The sequence below is a fragment of the Gracilinanus agilis genome, chromosome 2, assembly GCF_016433145.1.
Source record: "Gracilinanus agilis isolate LMUSP501 chromosome 2, AgileGrace, whole genome shotgun sequence".
Lineage (NCBI taxonomy): Eukaryota > Metazoa > Chordata > Mammalia > Didelphimorphia > Didelphidae > Gracilinanus > Gracilinanus agilis.
In genome coordinates, this window is record NC_058131.1 from 604,847,336 (window position 1) to 604,869,750 (window position 22,415).

The 22,415-nt window shown below is 36.7% G+C and overlaps 1 protein-coding gene across 1 annotated transcript in view; it reads left to right on the top strand.

Moving 5' to 3' along the window:
- ABHD17C (abhydrolase domain containing 17C, depalmitoylase) overlaps positions 1 to 22,415 on the top strand; it is an 80,342-nt gene that overhangs the window by 5,381 nt on the left and 52,546 nt on the right. Inside the window, exon 2 of the mRNA XM_044660154.1 lies at positions 16 to 410. Coding sequence (XP_044516089.1) covers positions 16 to 410 — 395 coding nt within the window. The remainder of the gene's footprint in view (positions 1 to 15; positions 411 to 22,415) is intronic.

The window sequence follows — 22,415 nt, forward strand, 5'->3', positions numbered from 1 at the left end:
CCGCCGCCGCCGCAGCAGCAACAGCAGCCGCCCGAGGAGGCGGCGGCAGCCGTCGCGGCTGCCGCAGCGCCCGGGGCGTGCAGCCTGCACCTGAGCGAGAGGGCGGACTGGCAGTACTCCCAGCGCGAGCTGGACGCAGTCGAGGTCTTCTTCTCCCGCACTGCCCGCGACAATCGGCTGGGCTGCATGTTCGTCCGCTGCGCGCCCAGCAGTCGCTACACGCTGCTCTTCTCGCATGGCAACGCCGTGGACCTGGGCCAGATGTGCAGCTTCTACATCGGCCTCGGCTCTCGCATCAACTGCAACATCTTCTCCTACGACTACTCGGGCTACGGCGTCAGTTCGGGCAAGCCCTCGGAGAAGAACCTCTACGCCGACATCGACGCCGCTTGGCAGGCCCTGCGAACCCGGTGAGCCGTCGGTCGGCCCCGAGAGGCCTGGGATAGCAGGGTTTGGGTATCCCCTGAACGTATCGGGTCAGGAGCCAGTCCCGTTGTACAAGCAGAAACACACACACACACACACACACACACACACACTCCCCTAAACAAAACCACGGGCCAGACCACCTCATTCTTTCTCTTTAGGCACCCCCCCCCCAACCCCCTCACCCCCAGGCAGGGAGTGAGGATTCTGTGTATCTTCCCAGGTGCTGAAGGAAGAGGGGAATCTGTTTAGACACTTGTGGCCTGAGAGAAGGATGGAGGGACAGGGAACCTTAGCTTCTTCCCTCTACGTGCTAATTGAGACAGACTTGCATCCAAATATATAATTTTTTCCTCCAGCTCCAAACTTAAAAAAATCTTTAAAATTCTTGGATAGGTCTCGCCTCTAAAACTCAAAGGATTGCTTGCTTCTCACAGAATGTAGGGCTACTTAAGAGTCTCATTAGATTTGCTAAGACAATTCTTTTGTGGCTATTAACTGAAGGTTGCAGAATATAGTGAGTGATGTCTAAAGAATGGTTTGAATAAAATTGTTTTATGTTTGGTTCTTAAAAGAAGGCACTTAAGTAACCCTCCCTCCTCTCAAAAAGTTGATCTCTTTTCTGGCAATCTTAAGAGAGCTAAGAATCAAATAATCTATGGGAATTTAATGAACTACCTTTCATGTCCTTGAAGTAGTCCTTTGAGGTAAAGGTTGGCATACTAGTGATTCCCTGAAGCCCACACTGTGTCCAAGATAATGATGGTAAATTGATTAGTCATTTTGGTCACCTTTTACAATCTTTGAAGTTACTTGCAAATCCAGAACATGTTTGAATTTGGTGTTGAGTGGGGAATCTTGTGTCCTTCAATTAGCATTCACATTTGTAATAAGAAAAGCCATAGCTTGTGTTTAGAACTGACAGGGAACTTGAGTTTTATTTTTGTCTAGGCCTCATTTATAAGTGGGATAAATTACCTGTTGGTGCCCCAGTTTCTTTATCAGTAATATATCATCAGCAATACATTTTCTACCTAACCTCAGAACAAACAGTGATGGTGAAGATTAATGAGATTATCTTTTGAGGCCTTGAATTCTATATATGAAAAGGGCTGTGCACAATAAGGTTACTGTTATTGTTCTTCAGCCTTTATTTGGGACTGGATTTTGCTCGGATTTATATATTATTGTTTTAGAAATTTGTGTAGACATATGTCTTCATAAATGGCCCTTTGCATGTCTGGATAAATGAAATAGTTTCACGATAAGGAAGTATATACTTTCATATTTAACATATGCTTCTTACTCATGTTCTTGTTGACAGTGTGACTGACATAAGGAAGAACCTCAGTCTTGAAGGTGATGTAATCATTTGGATTACAGGGTATTTGAAATGATTCAGGTGTGTTTTTATCCCATATGTTGGATAAAATCTTCAAGTAGTAAAAAGCCATCTGATTAAATTGAGGGTTTGTAGTTCCCAGATACATCTGATAATTGTCAGTGTTATTGGAAACATTAAATAAGGGTCAACTACAGCAAAATCATTTAAAATTTTGTAATTTTTATAAAAACTTGGATGTAAAATTACCTTTCTAGAATTTTATGCCCAGTTTTATGCATGGCTTGGTTTATAGCTTTGAGCAAGTAACCCTTTTAGTCTCTTCTCTCTTCTACTCAGCCCTCCATCACAAATAAACTTCATTGTCTAAAATAATATTTACAAAATACTTGGAGATTCAAGGAGGGCTCAGGCATTGGTTTCCTTAAGGGACTATATATTTGATGTACATTTCATTTATCCTTACAGCATATGTATTACTGGGCCATCCAGCTAATCTGGCCCATCCTACCTTTCAAGTATTATTTTTCATTATCTTCTTACACATCTTTCCACTTTGACCAAATTGGGCTACATCATTCCAGAATATGCTTTACACTTTCCCACCTCTATTTGCTTACATTTCTTGACGTTGGTAATCTGAACTATTCTTCAACACAACTCAAATCCTATTACCTCTAGGAAATCTTCCCTATCTTCTGAACCAAAAGCCATATCTCTTCCAGTAGCAGATATTGTCTATAATGCTCATATGGCACTTTTTAATAGATAATTCCATTTGACAGCTTTTAAGAGCTTTTTGTATGCTGGTTACTGTACTGGATTCTAAGGGCACAAAGACAAAAATGATACAATCCCTGGCCTCAATAATTTTATATTCATTTGGGAGTCTGGGAGAAGAAACAAGGGGCAAAGTAAAAACCAAATATATACTAAGTAGATACAAAGTAATTTGGAGTATGAGGGTATTAGTTAACCTTAGGAGACAAATAAAAGTAAGCCTTCTCTGAGTTCTGTAGGAAGAAAGGGAATTCTTGTTTCTAGGTAAATTAGAGCCTTATGCAAAGGCATGAAGATATGGGACATGATGGTTATCCAACCCTTGGTATCTGAGGAGTCAGAATGAAGCATCACAGAATATTAGGGAGTTGGAATGGACCTTAAAATTTATCTTCTAGTCAAATCTCATGATAGGGATTAGAAAACAGAGGCCAGAGGGGTGAATTGACTTGCCCACAGACACATAGATACATGGGCACAAATAATAGCCTTATATTCTAAATTCAGGGCTCTTTCCCCTATACCATATTGCCTAATATATGTTGCCTAAATATATCCTATCTCCTTGATCAGCATGGCATCCTCATCATATGCTTCCCTTGGAAAGCAGAAATTTTGTCATTTTGCATAGGGCCTTGAAAAGGGTAAGCAACCAATATTTGTTGGATGAACTAGGTAAATACAATTATTTACTAAGCCAAGCCTTTACAAAATGAATTAGACCTTATTTTATTTCCAGATTTTAATCCTTAAGTGATAGGACTAGTTAAAATGAAAATGTCACTCTGTAGATCTTTCTTTTTCTAAAGCTAGATGTACATTCTACATAAAATGAATAATACAGCATGCAATAGCCATGTACTTGGAGTCTTTAAAAGTAGCTATGTGAAATTTGGCCCACTAAGAACCAGCATTAGTTGGAAGTAATAGTAGGAACATGTTTATTGTCAGCTTCTGTACAGCTAGACATAATGCTCTTTGACAAAGAAACATTACAAGTAAACTAGAAAGACAGATGGGTAATAGTTGTAAATAACATCAGAAGATAGAAATTGAAGTAATTTAGTATAGAATTTCTAGAGAAACTAATTTAGGGGCAAGAAAAAAAGTACAGTGGGAATGAAGCTTGATTTATGGGGTATCAATTTTTAAATGCTCACTAATATCAATTATGCACTCATCACTTTGGGGAATAACAGACAAATGCACCCATCTGTGCCTATTAAGGGCTTTATAGTAGAATAAGGAAACTAAGATAAGTACATGAAGAAAATAATACAACAGAAATCAGGTTTACAGATGTTTGTTGAGTGCCTACTATACTCAAGACACAGATAATCACTGGGGATAAAAAGATTTTTTAAAAACCTGCCCTCAAAGAGCTTGTATGCTCTACAAAGGGTGTATGCTGGGTAAGTGTAATAATGCAAGGTAAAGTGATAAATGCTGTGAGGAGAGAAAGGGGGCTAAAGGATTTCTTACAGTGAGGAGAGCACTTCCCAGCTGGTTGGATTAGAAAAAAGTCTAAATGGAGGAGGTGGGCATTTATTCTGATCTATATCTCCAAAGGTGGGTAGAACTTTTGACAGAAGGAGGAGGGCAGATAAACCAGCAAGAGTGAAAGTAGCCTTTAGAACATGTTTGCGAACTCTCCATCAATTCATTTGAGTTTAAGAAGTTTAGTAAGATGGGAAGTGAAAAATAAGGCCAGAAAGGTCATTTGGGCCAAAACATGAACAAAATTTGAAGCCAAGTTAGGGAATTTTTACTTGGTAGGCATTGAGGACCCCTGAAACTTTTTGAGTAGAAAACAGTTATCAAAAAACAGTTAGTAAATTTGTCAGTGGCATGTATTGGATCTGGGGAGACTAAGATGATTAGATCAATTAGGAAATTGTCATATTTATTTTCCAACTTTGAGATATTTAGATATAATGTAAATTCAACTTATACCTGAATAAGCATCACCAGTATCTATAGACCTTTATAATTGGGAAAACCCATTCCTTCCCAAGGCATTCATTCTACCTTTGTACAAATCCTCTTATTAGAAAAATTTTCCTTTTATCAACCTGAAATTTGCATCTTTGCAACTTTGATCTGTTATTCTAGTTTTTGCTTTCTGAGATTAAGCAAACCATTTTAATTCTTATTCCATATGACAATCTATCAGCCCTTGAAGTCAGTGATAACATTTTCACCTAGGCTTGGCAAAATATTCCTAGTTTCTTTAATTATTGTTATGTGATGGCCCCAAGCTCTTCACCATCTTCATTGCCTCCATTTGGATGTGCTCCAGCTTTTTAATGTGCTTCCTAAGATGATCGTCTTAACACAGTATTCCAGATATAGTTTCTAGTCCCCTCACCATGTTATGGTTTAGTTGTTTTAGTCATGCCCAACTCTTTGTGACCTCATCTAAGGTTTTCTTGACAAAGATACTGGAATGGTTTGCCATTTCCTTTCCTTTTCCAGCTTATTTTATAGATGAGAAACCAAGGCAAACAGGGTTGAGTGACTTGTCCACAGTCACATAGCTGATAAGTGTTTGAGGACAAATTTGAACTTGGGAAGATGAGTCTTCCTGACTTTAGACCTGACACTCAACTGTGCCACCTTCCTACATTCCATGTTGTTGATAGTCAAAGCAAGAGGTTAAAAGATAATATCTTAGAAAAAGTATTTGGAAATTAGTTGGCCAGGATTTGCTTATTTCTCCTTCTTACTGTCATTATCTTACTTCAGGCCTTTGTTTCCTAAAACTATGGAATTTGAAGTTGGATTGAAGTTCAAACATGATCTTGTCTGATCTCATGTGAGTTAACTGAGACCCAGAGAGATTATGCGATTTCCCAAGTCACAAAGCTAGTTAGAAAGAGATCTGGAATGAGAACCATGGCCACTTAATTTCCAAGTATTTGGTTAGGCAACATGTAAACAACCATATACAAATGGGCTTTCTGTGGAATAAATTGGAAATAATCTATAGAGAGAAGGCCCTAGGATTAAGAGGGATCAAAGAAAGGCTTCTGGAATTTTAGGTGGGACTTGAAGAAAACCAGAGAAGCCAGGAGGTAGAGATGAGCATTCCAGACCTGGAGAATAGTTAGAGAAAGTGCATGTAGTCAGTTTCTTGTGTAAAGACCAGCATGGAGGCCATTGGCCCTAGATTGCAGAGCACATGGTGAGTGGTATGCTATAAGGTGCTATTCTGGAAAAGTGGGGAGGAGGCAGGTTATGAAGGGCTTTGAATGTCAAATAGGATTTTATATTTGATTCTAGAGGAGATAGGGAACCATTGAAATTTATTGAGTTGTCCGATCTGTGCTTCAGGAGGGAGATGGACTGAAGTGGGTAGAGACTTGTGGCAAGGAGTCCAGGTGTGAGGTGATGAGGTGTTGTACCAAGTGGTGGCAGAATAAGAGGACAAAAGGGATGTTTGAAGGTACAACAAGAGAGAGTGAGGAGTCAAGGGTGACACCTAGGTTGTGAGCCTGAGGATTATGGTACTACACCCAGTAAAAAGAAGTCAAGAAGGAGGATGAATTTGATGTTTTCCAGACATTCAGTTTGAGATGTTTGATTAGCAATTGGAGGTGTGATACCAAAGGTCTGCAGAGAGGTTAAGACTATCTAAATAGATTTGAGAATCTTGAGCTTAGAGATAATCACTGAATTAGAGGAAGCTGATGAGACTATCAATTGAAAGAATATATAGGGCAGCGATGGTGAAACTTTTAGGTACAGAGTGCCCTGTGCTATGCCCCTCCCCACCACTGAGTGCTGGATGCAAGCTACCCCTACCTTACCCCACACTGGGTAGGGAGAAAGCACTCCCACAGGGCTGTTGCACAGAGGGTCAGGTAAAGTGAAAAAATGTTTGCTGGCTTGGTGGAGAAGGGGAAGGGAGCAGCTCTGCTGGAGTCCCTCTGCCTTTCTAGTAACAAACTCTGGGAGAAGGGGGGAAGGTAGCCTCGCACCCACAGAGAGCACTGTGTGCCATCTTTGGTGCCTGTGCCATAGGTTTGCCATAACTGATATAGGGAGAGAGGAAGAGGGAGTCCAGGACAGAGGACTGAGAATTATCCAAGGTAATGGGCATGACCTGAATGAAGATTCAATGAAGGACTGAGAAGAAACAGACAGGTAGGAAGAAAACCAGAAGAGAGTACTATTTTGAAAATCTACAGGAAAGATAGTATCTTGGAGAAGAGGATACTTCAGTGTCAGAGGCTTCAGAGAGATTAAGAAGAATGAGTTTTAAGAAAAAGCTATTAGATTTGGCAATTAAGAGATTGTTAGTACCATTGGAGAGAGCAGTTTTGGTGGAATGATGAGGTCTGAATCTGGGCTGTGGAGAGTTATGAGAGTGTGAGGAAAGGAAGTGGAAGTTGTTATTGTAAATGTTTTTTCAGTCAGTTTAGCTACAAAAGACAAGAGAATTATGGGACTGTTGCTAATGGGAATGACTAAATTATTCTAGTCTCCCAGAAAGATATTAAATTACTATAAATATATTCTTTGCTCAAGCTAAACCATCCTATTTGCTCTTTTCTGCAAATGATATTTCATCTCCTACTTTACACATGCAGTCCTTCATGCCTGTACCTTTTGGTGCCCTTTGCACTTCTTGAAACTCATCTTATAGGCCTCCTTCAAGAGGTCTTTCTTGATTTCCCTCCCCAAATCAGTATTTATTTTATGTAGATCCAGTAGCTACTTAGCTGTAAACATCTCCTTGGGGGGAAAAATATTCTGAGGCAATCTGCTTTACTTTTGTCAGGCATGTAGGCACTTAATAAATTTATTAGTTTTTGAGTTTTTGTTCAGCTTAGAAATTCTAATGTTTTTGTGTATTTTCTATGTCCGCAGTACCCTGATGACAAGATAAATCATTTCAGTTAATTTCTTCATTTATTCTCTGTGATTTTCTTAGATCACCATTGTATAATCTGGAAATAGAGGTAATCTTATCTTCTTTTTGCCAATATCAATATTTTAAAATTTGTCTTGAGATAGCTAAGAAGCATACTGGATAAAATTTTGGGCTGGAGTCAGGGAGACTTGAATTCAAATCCAACCTCAGACAACCAACAGGTTTGTGACCCTGGACAAGTCTTTTAATCTCTTTTACTGTTTCCTTATCTGTAAACTGGGGATAATAATAGAACCTACTTCACAAGGTTGTCTCCTGAGAATCAAATGAAATAATGATTGTAAAGTTAATTGCCAAATCAAATGGGAAAATAATTGTAGGAAGCAACTAGGTGGCTCAGTAGATTGAGAGCAGGTCTAGAAAAAAGAGTTTTGGGTTCAAAAGACACTTCCTAACTGTGTGACCCTGGGAAAATCTCTTAACCTTGTTGCCTAGTCCTTTCAGTTCTTCTGCCTTTTAACCAATATACAGTAATGATTCTTAGAAGGTCAGGATTTAAAAAAAAATTTATAAAATATTCAGCATAGTGTGACAGATAATGGCATATAAATGTTAACTATTACTAATTTTTTTTTTGTCACATTGCTAAGTGGTTAACATTCTTAGAACTATGTCATACCAGTGAGTAGAATGGGGTATTCATGTTCATACAAGGAATTTTTCATGTTTTTTTCATAGGAAAGAATGTTAGCTATTAGTTTTAAACATATACTTTTTATATTAAGAATAGCCTTCTCTTGCCTCTGAGTTTTAGAATTTTTAACATGAAATACTTTGTGGCTATTTCATATTTAATTGTCTGTTTACAGATTGTTTTTCTCTGAGTGGAATGAAATTTCAGACAGAGACTGTGATTTTTGTCTTTGCATTTGCATCATGCTTGGTTTGCTGTAGATACTTGAGAAATGTTATTGAATGAATGAGTGAATACATTAATGCTATATTTTGTCATACTTATTTCATCTATTGAAATTTTCTTCCTTATATCTATGTGATTAATTATACTATTTTTCCCTAATTTTGAATTATCCTTATATTCCTGGTATGCATCCATTTTGGCCACAATGAATTTTTTTATGGATATATTACCTTAAGATTATACTTTCGTTTTCATTTTTTCATCTATATTTTTTAGTGAGTTTGGTCTTTTTTCTTGCTCTCTGCTTAGACCATATTGTCTCATATGAGGAATTTGGTATAGTGCTTTTTATATCTACTTAAAAAAAACCATTTGGAACATGTATTCATTGTTTTTTGAATATTTGAAATAATTTACTAATAAATCCATCTGGTCTTGGATTTTTCCCTTTGGTAGTTCAATCATAGCGTATTCAATTTGTTCTTATGAGATTAGGTTAAGATATCTCTTTTTTTGTTAATTTAGACTTATCAAATATCTTTGTATTGGTTTTGTTCATGTGTGATTGTGTATCTTCAGATAACTCATTTGATTTCTTCTGAATTTACTAGTCATTTTTTATTTTGCCATTTTAATTTTGCATTTTTTAAAGTTGACTAATGACATCAATATTTTTAGGCTTAAAATTAAAAGCTCTTAAAAATTAATTATCTAGTCTTAATTTTCAAGTTTATTTACTTTTCAATATTTTTTATTTTTAGTATTTTCTGATGTGCTTATTTTCTAGTTTTGTTCATTAACATCATAATTCATTGATTGACCCTCAGTATTTGTCTTCATAATTTTTGAGAGGGATAGATTTTTAGCTCTGAAGATGTTTTAACTGTATCTAATAAATTTTGTTCCTCTAGGTTTATTCTTTGGTCTATTAGTTATTCAGCAGATTGCCATTTGATTTCTCCCTTTTGTTCATTACCTTCATTCATTGCATTGCATTAATGTCTGTAACAGATATGTTTATTTTACCTACTTTTTATATTCATGTATTTTTTTATGCTGTATTAATGTGGTTTCTTTTTGTAAAGGTGCTATGGGATACTGAAAATATGTTTATACTTTAACATTTCCATTTAGAAATAACCATAGGTCAGTCAAATCTAGTTTTTTCAATATTCATTCTATTTTATATTTACTTTCTTACTTATCTTTCTCTTGGATTTATCCAGTTTGGAAAGAGGAATATGAAAGAATCCTACTAAATTTTGTTTTTGGGTGGGGGTAGGGGAAGGAGCAACTTTTCTTCTAAGAACTTAATAGAATCATAGATCTAGAGCTAGATGTGACCTCAAGGTTCATTTAGTCAACCCTCCTTTCTTTTTTTTACATATATAGAAACTGTAGGCTGGGAAGGTTCAGTCCTTGAAGCCATATCTTCCAACTACCTAGCCAGTGCTTTTTCAGCTGTACCACACTCAGCCACTAAGTGACTGGTGTATACATTTAATATTTTGTATTGTCTCTGGAGCCTTTAAGCCATAATAAAGTTTTCCCTGTTTGTCTCTCTTGACTTTTTCAATTTTTGTTGTCTAAGATTATAATTGTAATTCTTGCATTTTTAAAGTTACCTGAAGAATAATAATTTTGTTCCATTTTTCCCTTTTATGTTTTTATGTTTCATATGTGTTTCTTGTATGCAATAAATGTTGGAATCATAGGATCATTAATCTTGGATTAGAAAGGATCTTAGTGTGTTCAACTCTCTCATTTTGCAGATGAGGAAACTGGTTTCTGAAGAGGTTAAATGAATTGGTTAAAGTCACAAAGGTGAGATGAGTCATACAGAAATTGAATTAAGATGCTTTTTCAGGGTCCTCCTTTTCCTGACTTTTTTAGACTTTGGTTTTGTTCCTAAGGCCAGTTTAAACAGTTTTTTTTCCTTTCTCACCAGACCTTGTACTTTATAGTATAATATTTAAAATTATGAGGCTGGTTGTAGCTTAATAACTTTATTAATCAAAAGTAGTAGTAGTAGTAAAGAGAGGAAAAAGGAGAGAGATAGAAAGGTAACCTTTCTAATCTATTACTACCATAATGGGCCTTCTAGCTACACTCCATCAAAGGGTCCACTCTGCTCTTCCACATGCACACCAAAGACCCAGACTTCCTCCTGGTCGCAATTTAAAAGCTTTTTTCTGCACCCACTAACTCTCACATGTCACATCTCAAGAACCAGTCATAGTTTCTTAATTTGTCTGGCCCACCTAGGGGGACAGTGCCTGTGGAATCATTGTTTCCTGTCTCATTAGTTCACTGGTTCTTTAATTACCTTTTTTTGAAGCTCATCTATAACTGAATTTACTCAGTGGTATTTGACCTCCAGGTCACTGAGAAATGACAATTAAAAAAAAGTGACACTGGAGAGAGAAAAATTCCCTTCTGATAATAGTTGTTTGTTGCATAAGCAGATTCCTTTATTTCAAATTTCAGTTTCATGTTTTTAATGAAGACAATGAAAAATCAATCTGTAATCATGTTAGACTGACTTAAAATATATTCACATGTTGAGTTAAAGGAAAAGAAACTATATTGCATATGCTGTCTCCCTGAGTTTTGTTTTCATCAAGTACAATATGTACAAAAAGAGCACAACTCCAGTGTCAGAAGGCTTCATTTAAATCCTATCTCTGATCCTTGCAACCTTTGTGACTTGAGGCAAGTTATTTAACCCTCTTTAGCTTCAATTTCATCAACTATAAAGTGATGGGGTTTAACTAGAGGTCTTCCGAGGTCCTTCCAGTGCTTTTTCTATGATCTTATATTTATTTTTCTCTTTATTGGGCAATCTAATGTCTACATTGAGCATCACAATTGTTTTGCCTGGTTTCCTTCCATTAAATACTTAAACCACATTTACTTAGAGGGATACTTCATAGTTATAAGTAAAGAAAAAGAATTGATTAAGAAATTTTAAGGAGAGGGGCAGCTAGGTGGTTCAGTGGATTGATAGCTAGGCCCAGAGATGGGAGGTCCTGCATTCAAATTTGGCCTCAGACACTTCCTAGCTGTGTGACCCTGGGCAAGTCACTTGACCTCCACTGCCTAGCTCTTACCACTCTTCTGCCTTGGAACCAATACATAGCATTGACTCCAAGAAGGAAGGTAAGAGTTAAAAAAGAAAAGAAAAGAAAAGAAATTTTAAGGGGAGAGAAAAAGAAACTTAAGAGAACTTAGAAATGATATGTATTTCCAGTAAAATAGTAGTAGTAGTTGCCAGTAAACACCATGAGGTCAAAGATCCTGTTTTATCTAAACTGTTTGTTTTTTTTCCCAGGGAATATGATCATGCTTTGCATATAGTGAATAATTAATAAATTTTTAATGAATTTAATTTGCTGAGGGTGAGGCTGGACTGAGTGTCTGACAGTAGAAAAGATTTAGAAATAACCTCTGTGATGACTGTAGCAGAATTTAAGACAGTACTTCCCAAAGTGGGCTCTACTGCCCCTGGTGGGTGCTGCAGTGATCCAGGGGGGCGGTGATAGCCACAGGTGTATTTATCTTTCCAATTAATTGCTATTAAAATGTAAAAAAAATTAATTTCCAGAGGGCTAAGTAATATTTTTTCTGGAAAGGGGGCGGTAGGCCAAAAAAGTGTAAGAGGAATAAAAAAATTGTAGAACAGCTGTGGGGTCCCAATTGAGAATCTTTACCATACTAGTTATAATGAAATATGCTCAGATTTATAGCCAAAAGACCAGGATTCAAGACTCAGCTCTTACATACTAGTGGTATAAGTTGGGGCAGTTCACAAAACCTTCAATTTCCTTACTTGTAAAATAGGTATAATAGTACTCACCCTATCTACATCATTGAAAATCAGATTAGTTAATGAATTGGGAAGCACTTTGTAATTATAAAATTTAGGTAGATGTGGAAGAGTTATGTTAGAATAATTAAATATATCTTTGTTCTCATTTTTATGATTTTCTTTTCAGTGATGCATATTGTAAAACTGCTTGTCAATTCTGTTCTTGTTCATATCCTCCCATAAGTTTGTCATAAGATATCCACCCAACATACCTCTGGATTACCTCTCATTCTCTTGACATCAAGAGCCTACCAGTGGAGTGCATAGACTAACTGTACTGCCTAAAGGTTAATTTTCATTCTTAGTACATGACTAACCCATCTTTTTTGCATGTACATTTCTTCTTCCTTTACTTTTTATCCTTTATAATGCCTTAGTTGCAATGTGTTGGCAGCAAATTTACACCCATCATGTTCCTTTCTTATTGTCTAGGTGATTTTCAGTTTCATTTCTTTGGAGAAAGTAGTGAATGAATGAATAAATGAGTGAGAAAGCATTTAACTATCACTATATTCTAGGCATCTAGTGTTCTATGCCTCAGTCACATTGGTGTATATCTGTGGTTGCAAATCTATGGCACTTAGAGGGAGTCACAACACTGGTTCGGGGGGGGGGGGGAAGTGGTCCTGACATTTGTTCTGGGGGGGCATGGCACTCAGTCTCTAAAACATTTGCCATCACTGGATATATTAGCATTAAAAATGAAGGTTCATTGCAGTAATTTTTAGTAACTTTATAATCAGCAAATTTTTGTGACTTTAGCAATATTGCAGTATTGCTAAAATATTAGCAATACTGCAAGGTTATCCAGAGTTTAGAGGTTAGTTAAGGACTGAGGGTGTGGGGTGTGTGAGAGATTCTTTTGTTGAACTAGGTCAGGGGTCAGCAACGAATGGCTCTTTCTGTAGGAGCCATAAAGTCATTTTTTTTTTCAGGCGCTGTTATAGGAGCGCGCACTGTGAGCACTGTACGGCTCTCACGAAATTACATTTTAAAAAATGTGATGTTTATGGCTCTCACGGCCAAAAAGGTTGCCGACCCCTGAACTAGGTGATCATATGTTGAGACCAATCAGGGAAGCAAATGAAGTTTGTAAAAAAAGTAGGTGTGATGGAATGAAAAATAAGAATGGAGTTGACAAGAAGAAGTAGAGTAGTTGTGAAGGATATATAGAGTTGAGAAAAAGATGAAAAAATGATTTGATTTGTGATTGATTACAAAGCATTTTTACATTATCACATTTGATCCCACCAACAAACCTATTTCTACCTCACAGGTACAAATATTATTTCTTCCAGTTTATTGATGAGGAAACTGGCTCAGGGAGACTAAAGTCTAAGCGAATAAGTAATGCAGTGTGGATTCCACTAAAAATTTTTTTTTTCAGTTACATGTAAAAACAATTTTTGTCAATTGTTTTCTGACATTTTAGGATTCAGATTTTCTCCCTTTCTCGTAGAAAATATAAGTAAAGGAAATGGGGTCACCAGGGATATTATAAATAAACTAAGTGGTTTGTGGGTACACACACTGGGATTTATGAGAGACTAGACTTGGACATGAAGACCTGAACAGCCAAGCTGCTCCTAACTGACAAAGGTCAGTTAGCCAACTGTCACCCTGGGCCAGAGGCTTTGAATCCAACAGACAAGGTAACAGGATATAACTGGGTTTAATTATAAACAACTAAAAGGTGGGATAGGGATATCTACTCTAAAACCTTCAATCTAATGACATAACCCACAGGGAAAGGAAAGACTTATTTCTACACTAACTTACTAATCTAAACTGACAGGGCCCAAGGAGCAGTGAAGTCTCTGGGTGACTGCCTCAGACCTGGAACCTGCCAGGCTTGAGCAGCTCAGCTAGGGGCTTTGTGACTTTGGGATTCTCACTGCAATCCACTGATGGTCTCTGGATGCCAAGAGCCAAGGTGGTCTCAGGTACCAAGTAGGGAGGGTTTGCTTGAAATTCTGTCCACCAGATCTCAAACTTTCTCCTCTTCCTTGGCACAGGACTGTTAATCTTCTCTCTCTGCTAGATGCCACCACTCAGGATCCCAGAGGAAAATCAGGAAACAGGATGTCCTTTTACTCTGAGTGCTCCCAGGGCTAACCACAGTTTGTGTTAACCCCCAATGGAGTCCCACTCAGAGCACAAGTCACTTCTTCCTGCTCCTTCATTCCAACCTGGAATTCCCAGCTCCAGCTCCTTCCTGTTAGATACACCTTAACACTTAATCAATAACTAATCTAATCTTCCTCACAACAACTCCCAATACAGTTATGCCAGCACTTTTATGCAGTAATATATTTACATATTGCTCTTGTCATGATAGAAGACATGTCACACATACAATAAAAATTTCACGAAGGAAAAAGTGGAAGATGGCATTCTTTGATCTTCATTCAGATTCCAACAGTTTCTTCTTTGTCTGTGGATAGCATTTTCATCATGAGTCTCTTGTGGTTATTGTTGAAACTTGCTTTGCTGATAATCCATCACAGTTGATCATCATATAATATTTCTGTTACTGTATACAGTGTTCTCCTGGTTTTGTTCATTTTGCCTCATTTCATGTAAGTCTTTCAGAACTCATCTTGTTCGTCATTTCCTATGGCACAGTAGTATTCTAGTTCAACCATATATCACAAGTAATAGACAACCTCTTTATTTCCAGTTCTTTGCCATTATAAAAAAGAGGTGCTAACATATTTTGGTACAGATAGGTCCTTTTCCTTTGTCTCTGTTTTCTTTGGGATACAGACTCAGTAGTGCTATTGCTGGATCAAAGGTATGTATATTTTTATGGCCTTTTGGGCCTGGTTCCATGTTGCTTTCCAGAACAGTTGTAGTTCCACTAACAGTGTATTGGTGTCTCATTTTTCCCACGCCCCTCCAACTTTTATCATTTTCCTTTTTGTTCATTTATCCTAACTCATAGGTGTCAGGTGCAATCTCAGAATTTTAATAGGCATTTCTCTAATGATCTAATCAGTAGTGATTTGGAGCATTTTTTCATGTGACCAAGGATAGTTTTAATTTCTTCCTCTGAAAACTGCCTGGTCATATCCTTTGACCATTTTTCAATTGGGTAATGCTTTGTATTCTTATAAAATTGACTCAGTTCTCTCTATATTTGAGAAATGATGCTTTTGAAAAGAGACACTTGGTCTAAATGGGTTTACAAGAGAAACTAACAGAAATATAACAGAAAATAGAAAAGAGAATAGTTAAGAATGGAAGAGCTCTGAAGGTTTTGATGTATATTCAAAATATATGGGAGATGTTTGTAGGCAGAGCACTTTGTAAAACCAAAGTAGCTGTATTATCGGAAGCTTATTTTGCTATTACTGCTCCAATGTTTTAAAAGGACAACTTTTTTTTTTTTTTTTTTTTTTAGGAGAAACACTTAGTTTCCTCTGTTCAGAATTACTTAAGCACAACATCACCAAGAGGACACAGAATGTATAACTTGAAGGGACCATCTGGTCTACCCCTCTCCTTTACAGATTAGAAAACTGAGACCCAAAGATGTTAAATGACGTAGCTGATATCACACAACCTGAAACCCAGGTCCTCTGATTTCACATACAGTGTTCTTTCTACCATGCTAATCCATTGTAGTGCATAATGGGGAAATTTTCTTTCCTGAACGGCTTCAGATGGTATACTTTTTTGCTGGAGGCACTTGAATGGGAGACTTGAGTCGAAAGTAAAGATAATTAAAGATAGAAGGAAAGAGTAATATAAGCTGGCAGAAATTTATTTTAGCTTCATTTTTAACTCATTGGAGAAAAGTAAGATTTGGGGCAGCCAGTGGAAAAAAAAGTTTATTATAAAATCCAAGAGGAGGGGAAAAATCATATACCAAGATTTGTTGCTAATTTTTTTAGGTTTTCCTTACTAATATATTAGGATTCCAGTGCTTCCTGATTTCTGTGGCATAGACATAGGGGAAGAAATGCAAAGTAGAAAGGCAGAGAGAGGGGGAGAAGCAGAAATAGAATAAGAGAGAAATTAAAGACTCATAACCACACAGAAAGGGAGACAAGGATACCAAAGGAGACAAATTACAAAAGACTAAATGTGCTTGTTTTGTACCATTAATTCTTAAACTTCTCTTTACTTTCATTGGAAATAAAAAAAATGGTAATATTGCAGACCTTTTTTTTATTCTCTTTAATAGTAAGTTCAAGCTCTAATATGCAAAGCAACTTATTGGTTATTTGAGAACTAATATTTAACTATTTGTTAAATTCTTTAATTTGTTGAAGATCAGTTCTAATGGCAAAAGGGTTATAAGAAGAGAGTAAGCATTAAAGGATACAATACCTTCCCAGTGCTTCCTTTTTCTTTCTTTATAGATTTAAATACCATATAGGTGACACTTTCATTAGTAGGTTTCAGGGAAATGAAATGAATATGGGGAGAGAAAGTTTTGTAGCTATGTTGAAAGGATCTTTTCTTTGCTTAGATCATTGAAGTCCTCAAAGATATGCCATTTTTATAAAGCACTGGGCTATAAATTTATTCATTTTGGATGAACTTATGTTTTGGAATGTAAATTGATTAGTTCTCAATTTTAGAAATGAAAATCAGCATCTTTTAGTCATTTTGTAAGTCCTTTCTCTTTACATTCTTTCTAGTCTTGGTTTTTTAGGGAAGGCATAGGTAATTTTTGACAAGAACTAGAAACCTGATCCAGAACAGAATCTGGGATGGATGGCCTCTGGGGACAAGAGGATAAAACCCACTTAGGACATCTGGTCATCTTACACTAATGGGGTTACCTTCAAAAGATAGTTAGCTATCTTAAAGTTGGTCAAGGAATCTCAGGCATAGCCTTACTTTAAAACAAAATTTAAAATTACTCCATAATATCATTGAACTCAGACCCATCTTGACTGTTTAAGGTTTTGTGATAACCTTTATTGATAAAATCAATGTTTGATTTATTTGAGAATGTTAAATGGTGAGCTTACATAAATCATTTAACTCTTCTAACATAAATATCTGTTATTTGCCAAATCATTAACATAAAAAGAATTCTACTAAAAGATCATTTACAAAGAATTTTTTTTAGACCAAAAGAGTTTAGAGAATTCAGTAAAAGCATTAGTATCCTATCTCTTGTTTATCCAGTTTAGATTTTTAGCTAGTTATAATGAAATCTTAATTATACTTTGAAAAATACTAAATAAAATTCTTTAAAGTTAGGCACTTCTTAGGTTTTTGTACTTAATTATAATTCTGCCTATTGAAACCCCTATAATTGAAATAATAATAAAACAAAAATTGGATGAAGCTTATTTTGTTTGGTTATCTCACATACAACTAAACAGGAATAATGTTGTTATGAACAGATTCTATATTTGTGCTAAAATTAGGCATTTTGTCTTGTAAAGCCTTGCACTTGTTAATTCATCTTTGCATGGCCATAAAAATGGTAATATTGCAGACCTTTTTTTATTCTCTTTAATAGTAAGTTCAAGCTCTAATCAGTATTCAGCAGGGCTTAGTGATAAAAAGATAGACTCAACACAGAATTCCAATACAGGCTGTCAACTTCAAGAAATGCTATTTCACCCATATTATGGCTCATCTATACTACCTGTATATAGTCCTTGACATTCTTTATTCCCCCCATCCCATTCAACCTAAGTTTACAAAAAAATCATTAAAAAACCAAACTAAAAACAAATCCAATTAGACTAAAATCAAATGAAATCTAAATCTTTTTAAAAAATGTCCTTATTGGAGTACCATTTAGAGTGAAAGGTATCTGCTTATTTAAGAAAGGCATGTAAAGGGCTTTTTAAGGATGATTTAAAGGTTGCATTTGAGTTTTCTTTTTCTTATGATTTCCTATAAGCTAGTGCCATCTTTTTCAATCTTATGCCATACTGGTTTTCAAGGGTCTGGTCAAGTTATGCTACTTGTTCACATTATCTACCCTGAATTTTACTTATTATGTACTGTCACCAGTGTTGTTCTCAATTCCTATGATTCTTTCCTCTTCCTCTTTTTGAATTTTAATCCATTAAATTCAACTCAGATGGTACCTTTCTCCAGGAAGTCTCCCCATATCTTTCCAATCAGAGGGTATCCTTACCTTTTCCCTTAGACTTCACTTAGCACTTCCTACCTCACTAAAGCATTTACCATCTATTATTTTTCATTATATTAGCTTGTGTATATTAATATCCTCCTAATAAATAAGCTCAGGAGGGCCAGGGACTATTTCTTATGTAAACATATTTTTTTCTCTACACATAGTAGGGTTCCTAATAAACATTCATTGAATTTAGTTTCAAGTTTCCAGTCTGAGTCTTACACAGCTTTTATTTTATGGGAGGGAAGACCAGCCAACTGTTGCAACTAAAGCTTCCTATGGAGTTTTTTTTGGTTGTTCGTTTGTTTGTTTTTTAAACTCTTACCTTCCTTCTTAGAGTCAATACTGGGTAGTGGCTCCAAGGCAGAAGAGTGGTAAGGGTAGGCAATGGGGGTCAAGTGACTTGCCCAGGGTCACACAGCTAGGAATTATCTGAGGCCAGATTTGAACCTAGGACCTCCTGTCTCTAGGCCTGGCTCTCAATCCACTGAGCTACCCAGCTGCCCCCTTCCTATGGAGTTTTGGTACTCTGTTTCTACTGCTAGGCCAGAGAAGGTGAATAAGGTTAAGAAAGAAGAAAGTGAGACTTTTAGTTAAAAAAACACTTATATTCATCAACAAAAATGAATGTTACCATATCAACCAGTAAACATTTATTTAATACCTACTATGTGTAAGGAACAGTACTAAGTGCTGGGGATACAAAAAGAGGCAATGTACAGTCTTTTTAAACTTTGCCCTTAAGGTATTTAGCTATATACACAAATGGGTAATAATTAACTGAAGGAAAGCACTAGAATTAAGAGAGGTTGATAAAGACATCTATTAAAAGGCAGGATTTTAATTGAGACTAAAGGAAACCTGGGGAGTCAATAGTTAAGAGTGGAGGAGTGAGAGCATTTCAGGCATAGGAAATAGCCAGAGAAAATGCCTGGAGGTAAGAAATGGAATGTTTTGTTATAATGGAACAACCAGGAAATTAGTGTTATAGGATCAGAGCATATATTGGAGATTATGGTATAATAAGACTAGAAAGGTAGGAAGATGCTAGCTTATGAAGGACTTTAAATGCCAAAAGGAGGAGGCCAATAGTTTGTTGAGCTGAGGGGGAGGGAGAGATGACAAGATTGGACTTGCATTTTAGGGAAATCAATTTAGTGCCTGAATTGAGGATGAATTACAGTGGGTAAAGTATTGAAGTAGGCAGACCCACCATCTGGCTAGTGCAGGAGTCCATGGGTGAGCTGATGAGGATCTTCTTTAGAGTGGTAACAGTGACAAAGGGGGTATATTGGAGAGGTATTGTAAAGGTGAAATTGACAGGCCTTGGCAATAGATTACATATGGATGTAGAGAGAGTGAGGACTCCAGGATGACTCCTGAGCTCTGATCCTGAGAGACTAGATGTTGCCCTTTAAAGTAATTAGGAAGGTAGGAAGAGGTTTATGAATAAAGGTAATGAATTCTTTTTTGATCACATTGAGTTCGAGATATCTACTAAATATCCAGTTTGAGATATCCAAGACTTTTGGAGATGGGACATTTGAGATTAGCAGAGAGTTTGGGGCAGGAAAGGTAGATTTGAGAATCATCAGCATAGAAAGTATGAGAGCTAATGAAATCCAAGTAAAATAGTATAGAAAGAGAAGCAAAGAGTGCTCAGGACAGAACCCTGAGGAACACCTAGTTAGAGACACTAGCAAAGAGACAGAGAAGTCAGATAGATAGGAAGAGAATCAGAAGAGAATGGTGTCTCAAAAAACCTAGAGAGAAGAGAATATCAAGGAGGAGAATGTGATTAAAGTTGCTAGTGCTACACAGAGGGCAAGAAGCATGAGGATAGAGAAAAGATGATTGGATTTGGCAACTAAGAGATGATGACTAATTTTGGGGAGACTAGTTTGGGTGGGAAAAGAGAATCATATATGAAACCAAGACTATCATGTACAGATTTTTAAAAAATTAAATTACATGATAATTCTAACACCACCTTGTTTGTTGTTATTCTGAACATGTTGTAACATTGATATTTTTCTTTTCTGCATCTCTGCCCATCTTTTCTCCTACACGATTCTTTCCCTCCCCACCAAATAAATTGCCTTTTATTATAACAAATACAGTTAAGCAAAAGAAAATTCACATACCAGCCCTGTCTCAAAATGTCTTTATTCTGCTCTTCTATCACCTCTCTTTGAAGAGGTATTTTTCTGATGACATCTTTATATTTCACAGTAGTCATCATTAATAAAATATTGGAATGCCTACTGTTTTTAAGCATCTTTGTTAAGCAATATTCCTATAATCCCTGCCAAATTATAATTGGCGTATGAGATTATTGACCTGGTAACCTAGGGATATTTGGGGAGATTGCTTTTTTTTCCCCCTTGAGAGCTGAATTTATTTAAATGGAAGGACATTTGCTGTTTGTTTTTTCACCATGCCATAAAAATAGTAAGTTTATGAATTTAGAACTGAGGGAATCTATTATTCAGTTACCATGCCAACTTAAATCTTATAATTTTTTTAGACTTTTACTTCAATCAATATTGTGTGTTGGTTTCAAGGTAGAAGAGTAGTAAGGGCTAAGCAATGGAGGTTAAGTGACTTGTCCAGAGTCACAGGTAGGAAGTATCCGAGGTCAAATTTGAATCCAGTACCTCTCCTCTCTAGGGCTGACTCTTAAACCACTGAATCACCTAGCTACCCCCAAATCTTGTTCATGTTAAGTCACCCCCATTTCATGAAACTTCTTAAATCAAGACAGGGAATGGAAAAGCATTATCTAGTTATTTTGCATGAGGGTCTATGCTTTTTAGTGATGGTTAACCAGTGACATTTACAAGATGAAGAAGAGTAGAGTTAGTTTGCTTTGAAGGGATGCCCCTTGTAGGGAAATCCCTTCATAAGCAGTTGAATCTTTGTTGTAACCTAAGACTTTATAACTTGTTCTCTGCCTTAGGGACAATTAGAATAAGAGAAATGTAAGTAACTTGTACCAAATTCCTCTGCCCATCCAGCCCAAATTCCTCTGCCCATCCAGCCCATAGTAGAGTGTTATAGGTCTTTGATATCTGAGTAGGGAAAGGATTCTCATACACAATGAAATCTAAGACTTTCTCTTACTATTGATTTCTGTGGTAGAAGAGGAAATGTCTAAAACCCAACATATCCAAAACTGAATTCACGATCTTTTCCTGAAAACCTTTCATTCATCCATACTTCTCTGTCAAAGACACCATTGCCCTTTGAATCTCCCAAGTTTATAACTTTGATATTATTCTTAACTTTTCATTCTCCCTCACTCTATATATCCACTCATTTGTCATATCTTGCTTCTCAACCCTCACAATATTTTCCTCATCTGATCTCTTTTTCTGCTTACCCAGCTTCTACTTTTTAGGCTCTCATCAGTTCTCACCTAGGTTATTGTATTGGCTTTTTAATTGGTCTTCCTGCCTTAAATCCTTTACCATTCCAATTCCCCATACACTGTGCTTCTAAAGTAATTTTCCTTAAACTGATACCTGGTCATGTCAGCCCTGCTAAGTAAACTCCAGTGACTTCTTGTTGCTTAGTAGTCAAAATATAAACCTTCTTTCTGCTTAGTTTAAATTTTTTAAAAAAATTTATCCATGTATAAACACAAATACACACACACACTTTTTTTTTTTTTTTTTTTAATAAACCCTTACCTTCCGTCTTAGGGTAGGCAGTGGGTGTCAAGTGACTTGCCCAGGGTCACACAGCTGGGAAGTGTCTGAAGCCAGATTTGAACCTAGGGCCTCCCATCTCTAGGCCTGGTTCTCACTCCACTGAGCTACCCAGCTGCTTCCCTCTCCCCCAATATTTTAAATAAACCCTTACGGTCTTTCTTATAGTTGATACTGAATATCAGTTCCAAGGCAGAAGAGGAATAAGGGTTAGGCAAACTGTGTTAAGTGTCTTACCCTAGGCCACATGCCTAGGAAGTGTCCAGGTCTAACTTTGGACCCAGATCCCCCCTTCTCCAGGCTTGGAGCTCTATTTATTGAGCCATCTGGCTGCTACTCTGCCTAACTTTTAAACTCTTTTCTGCCTGACTCCAATGTA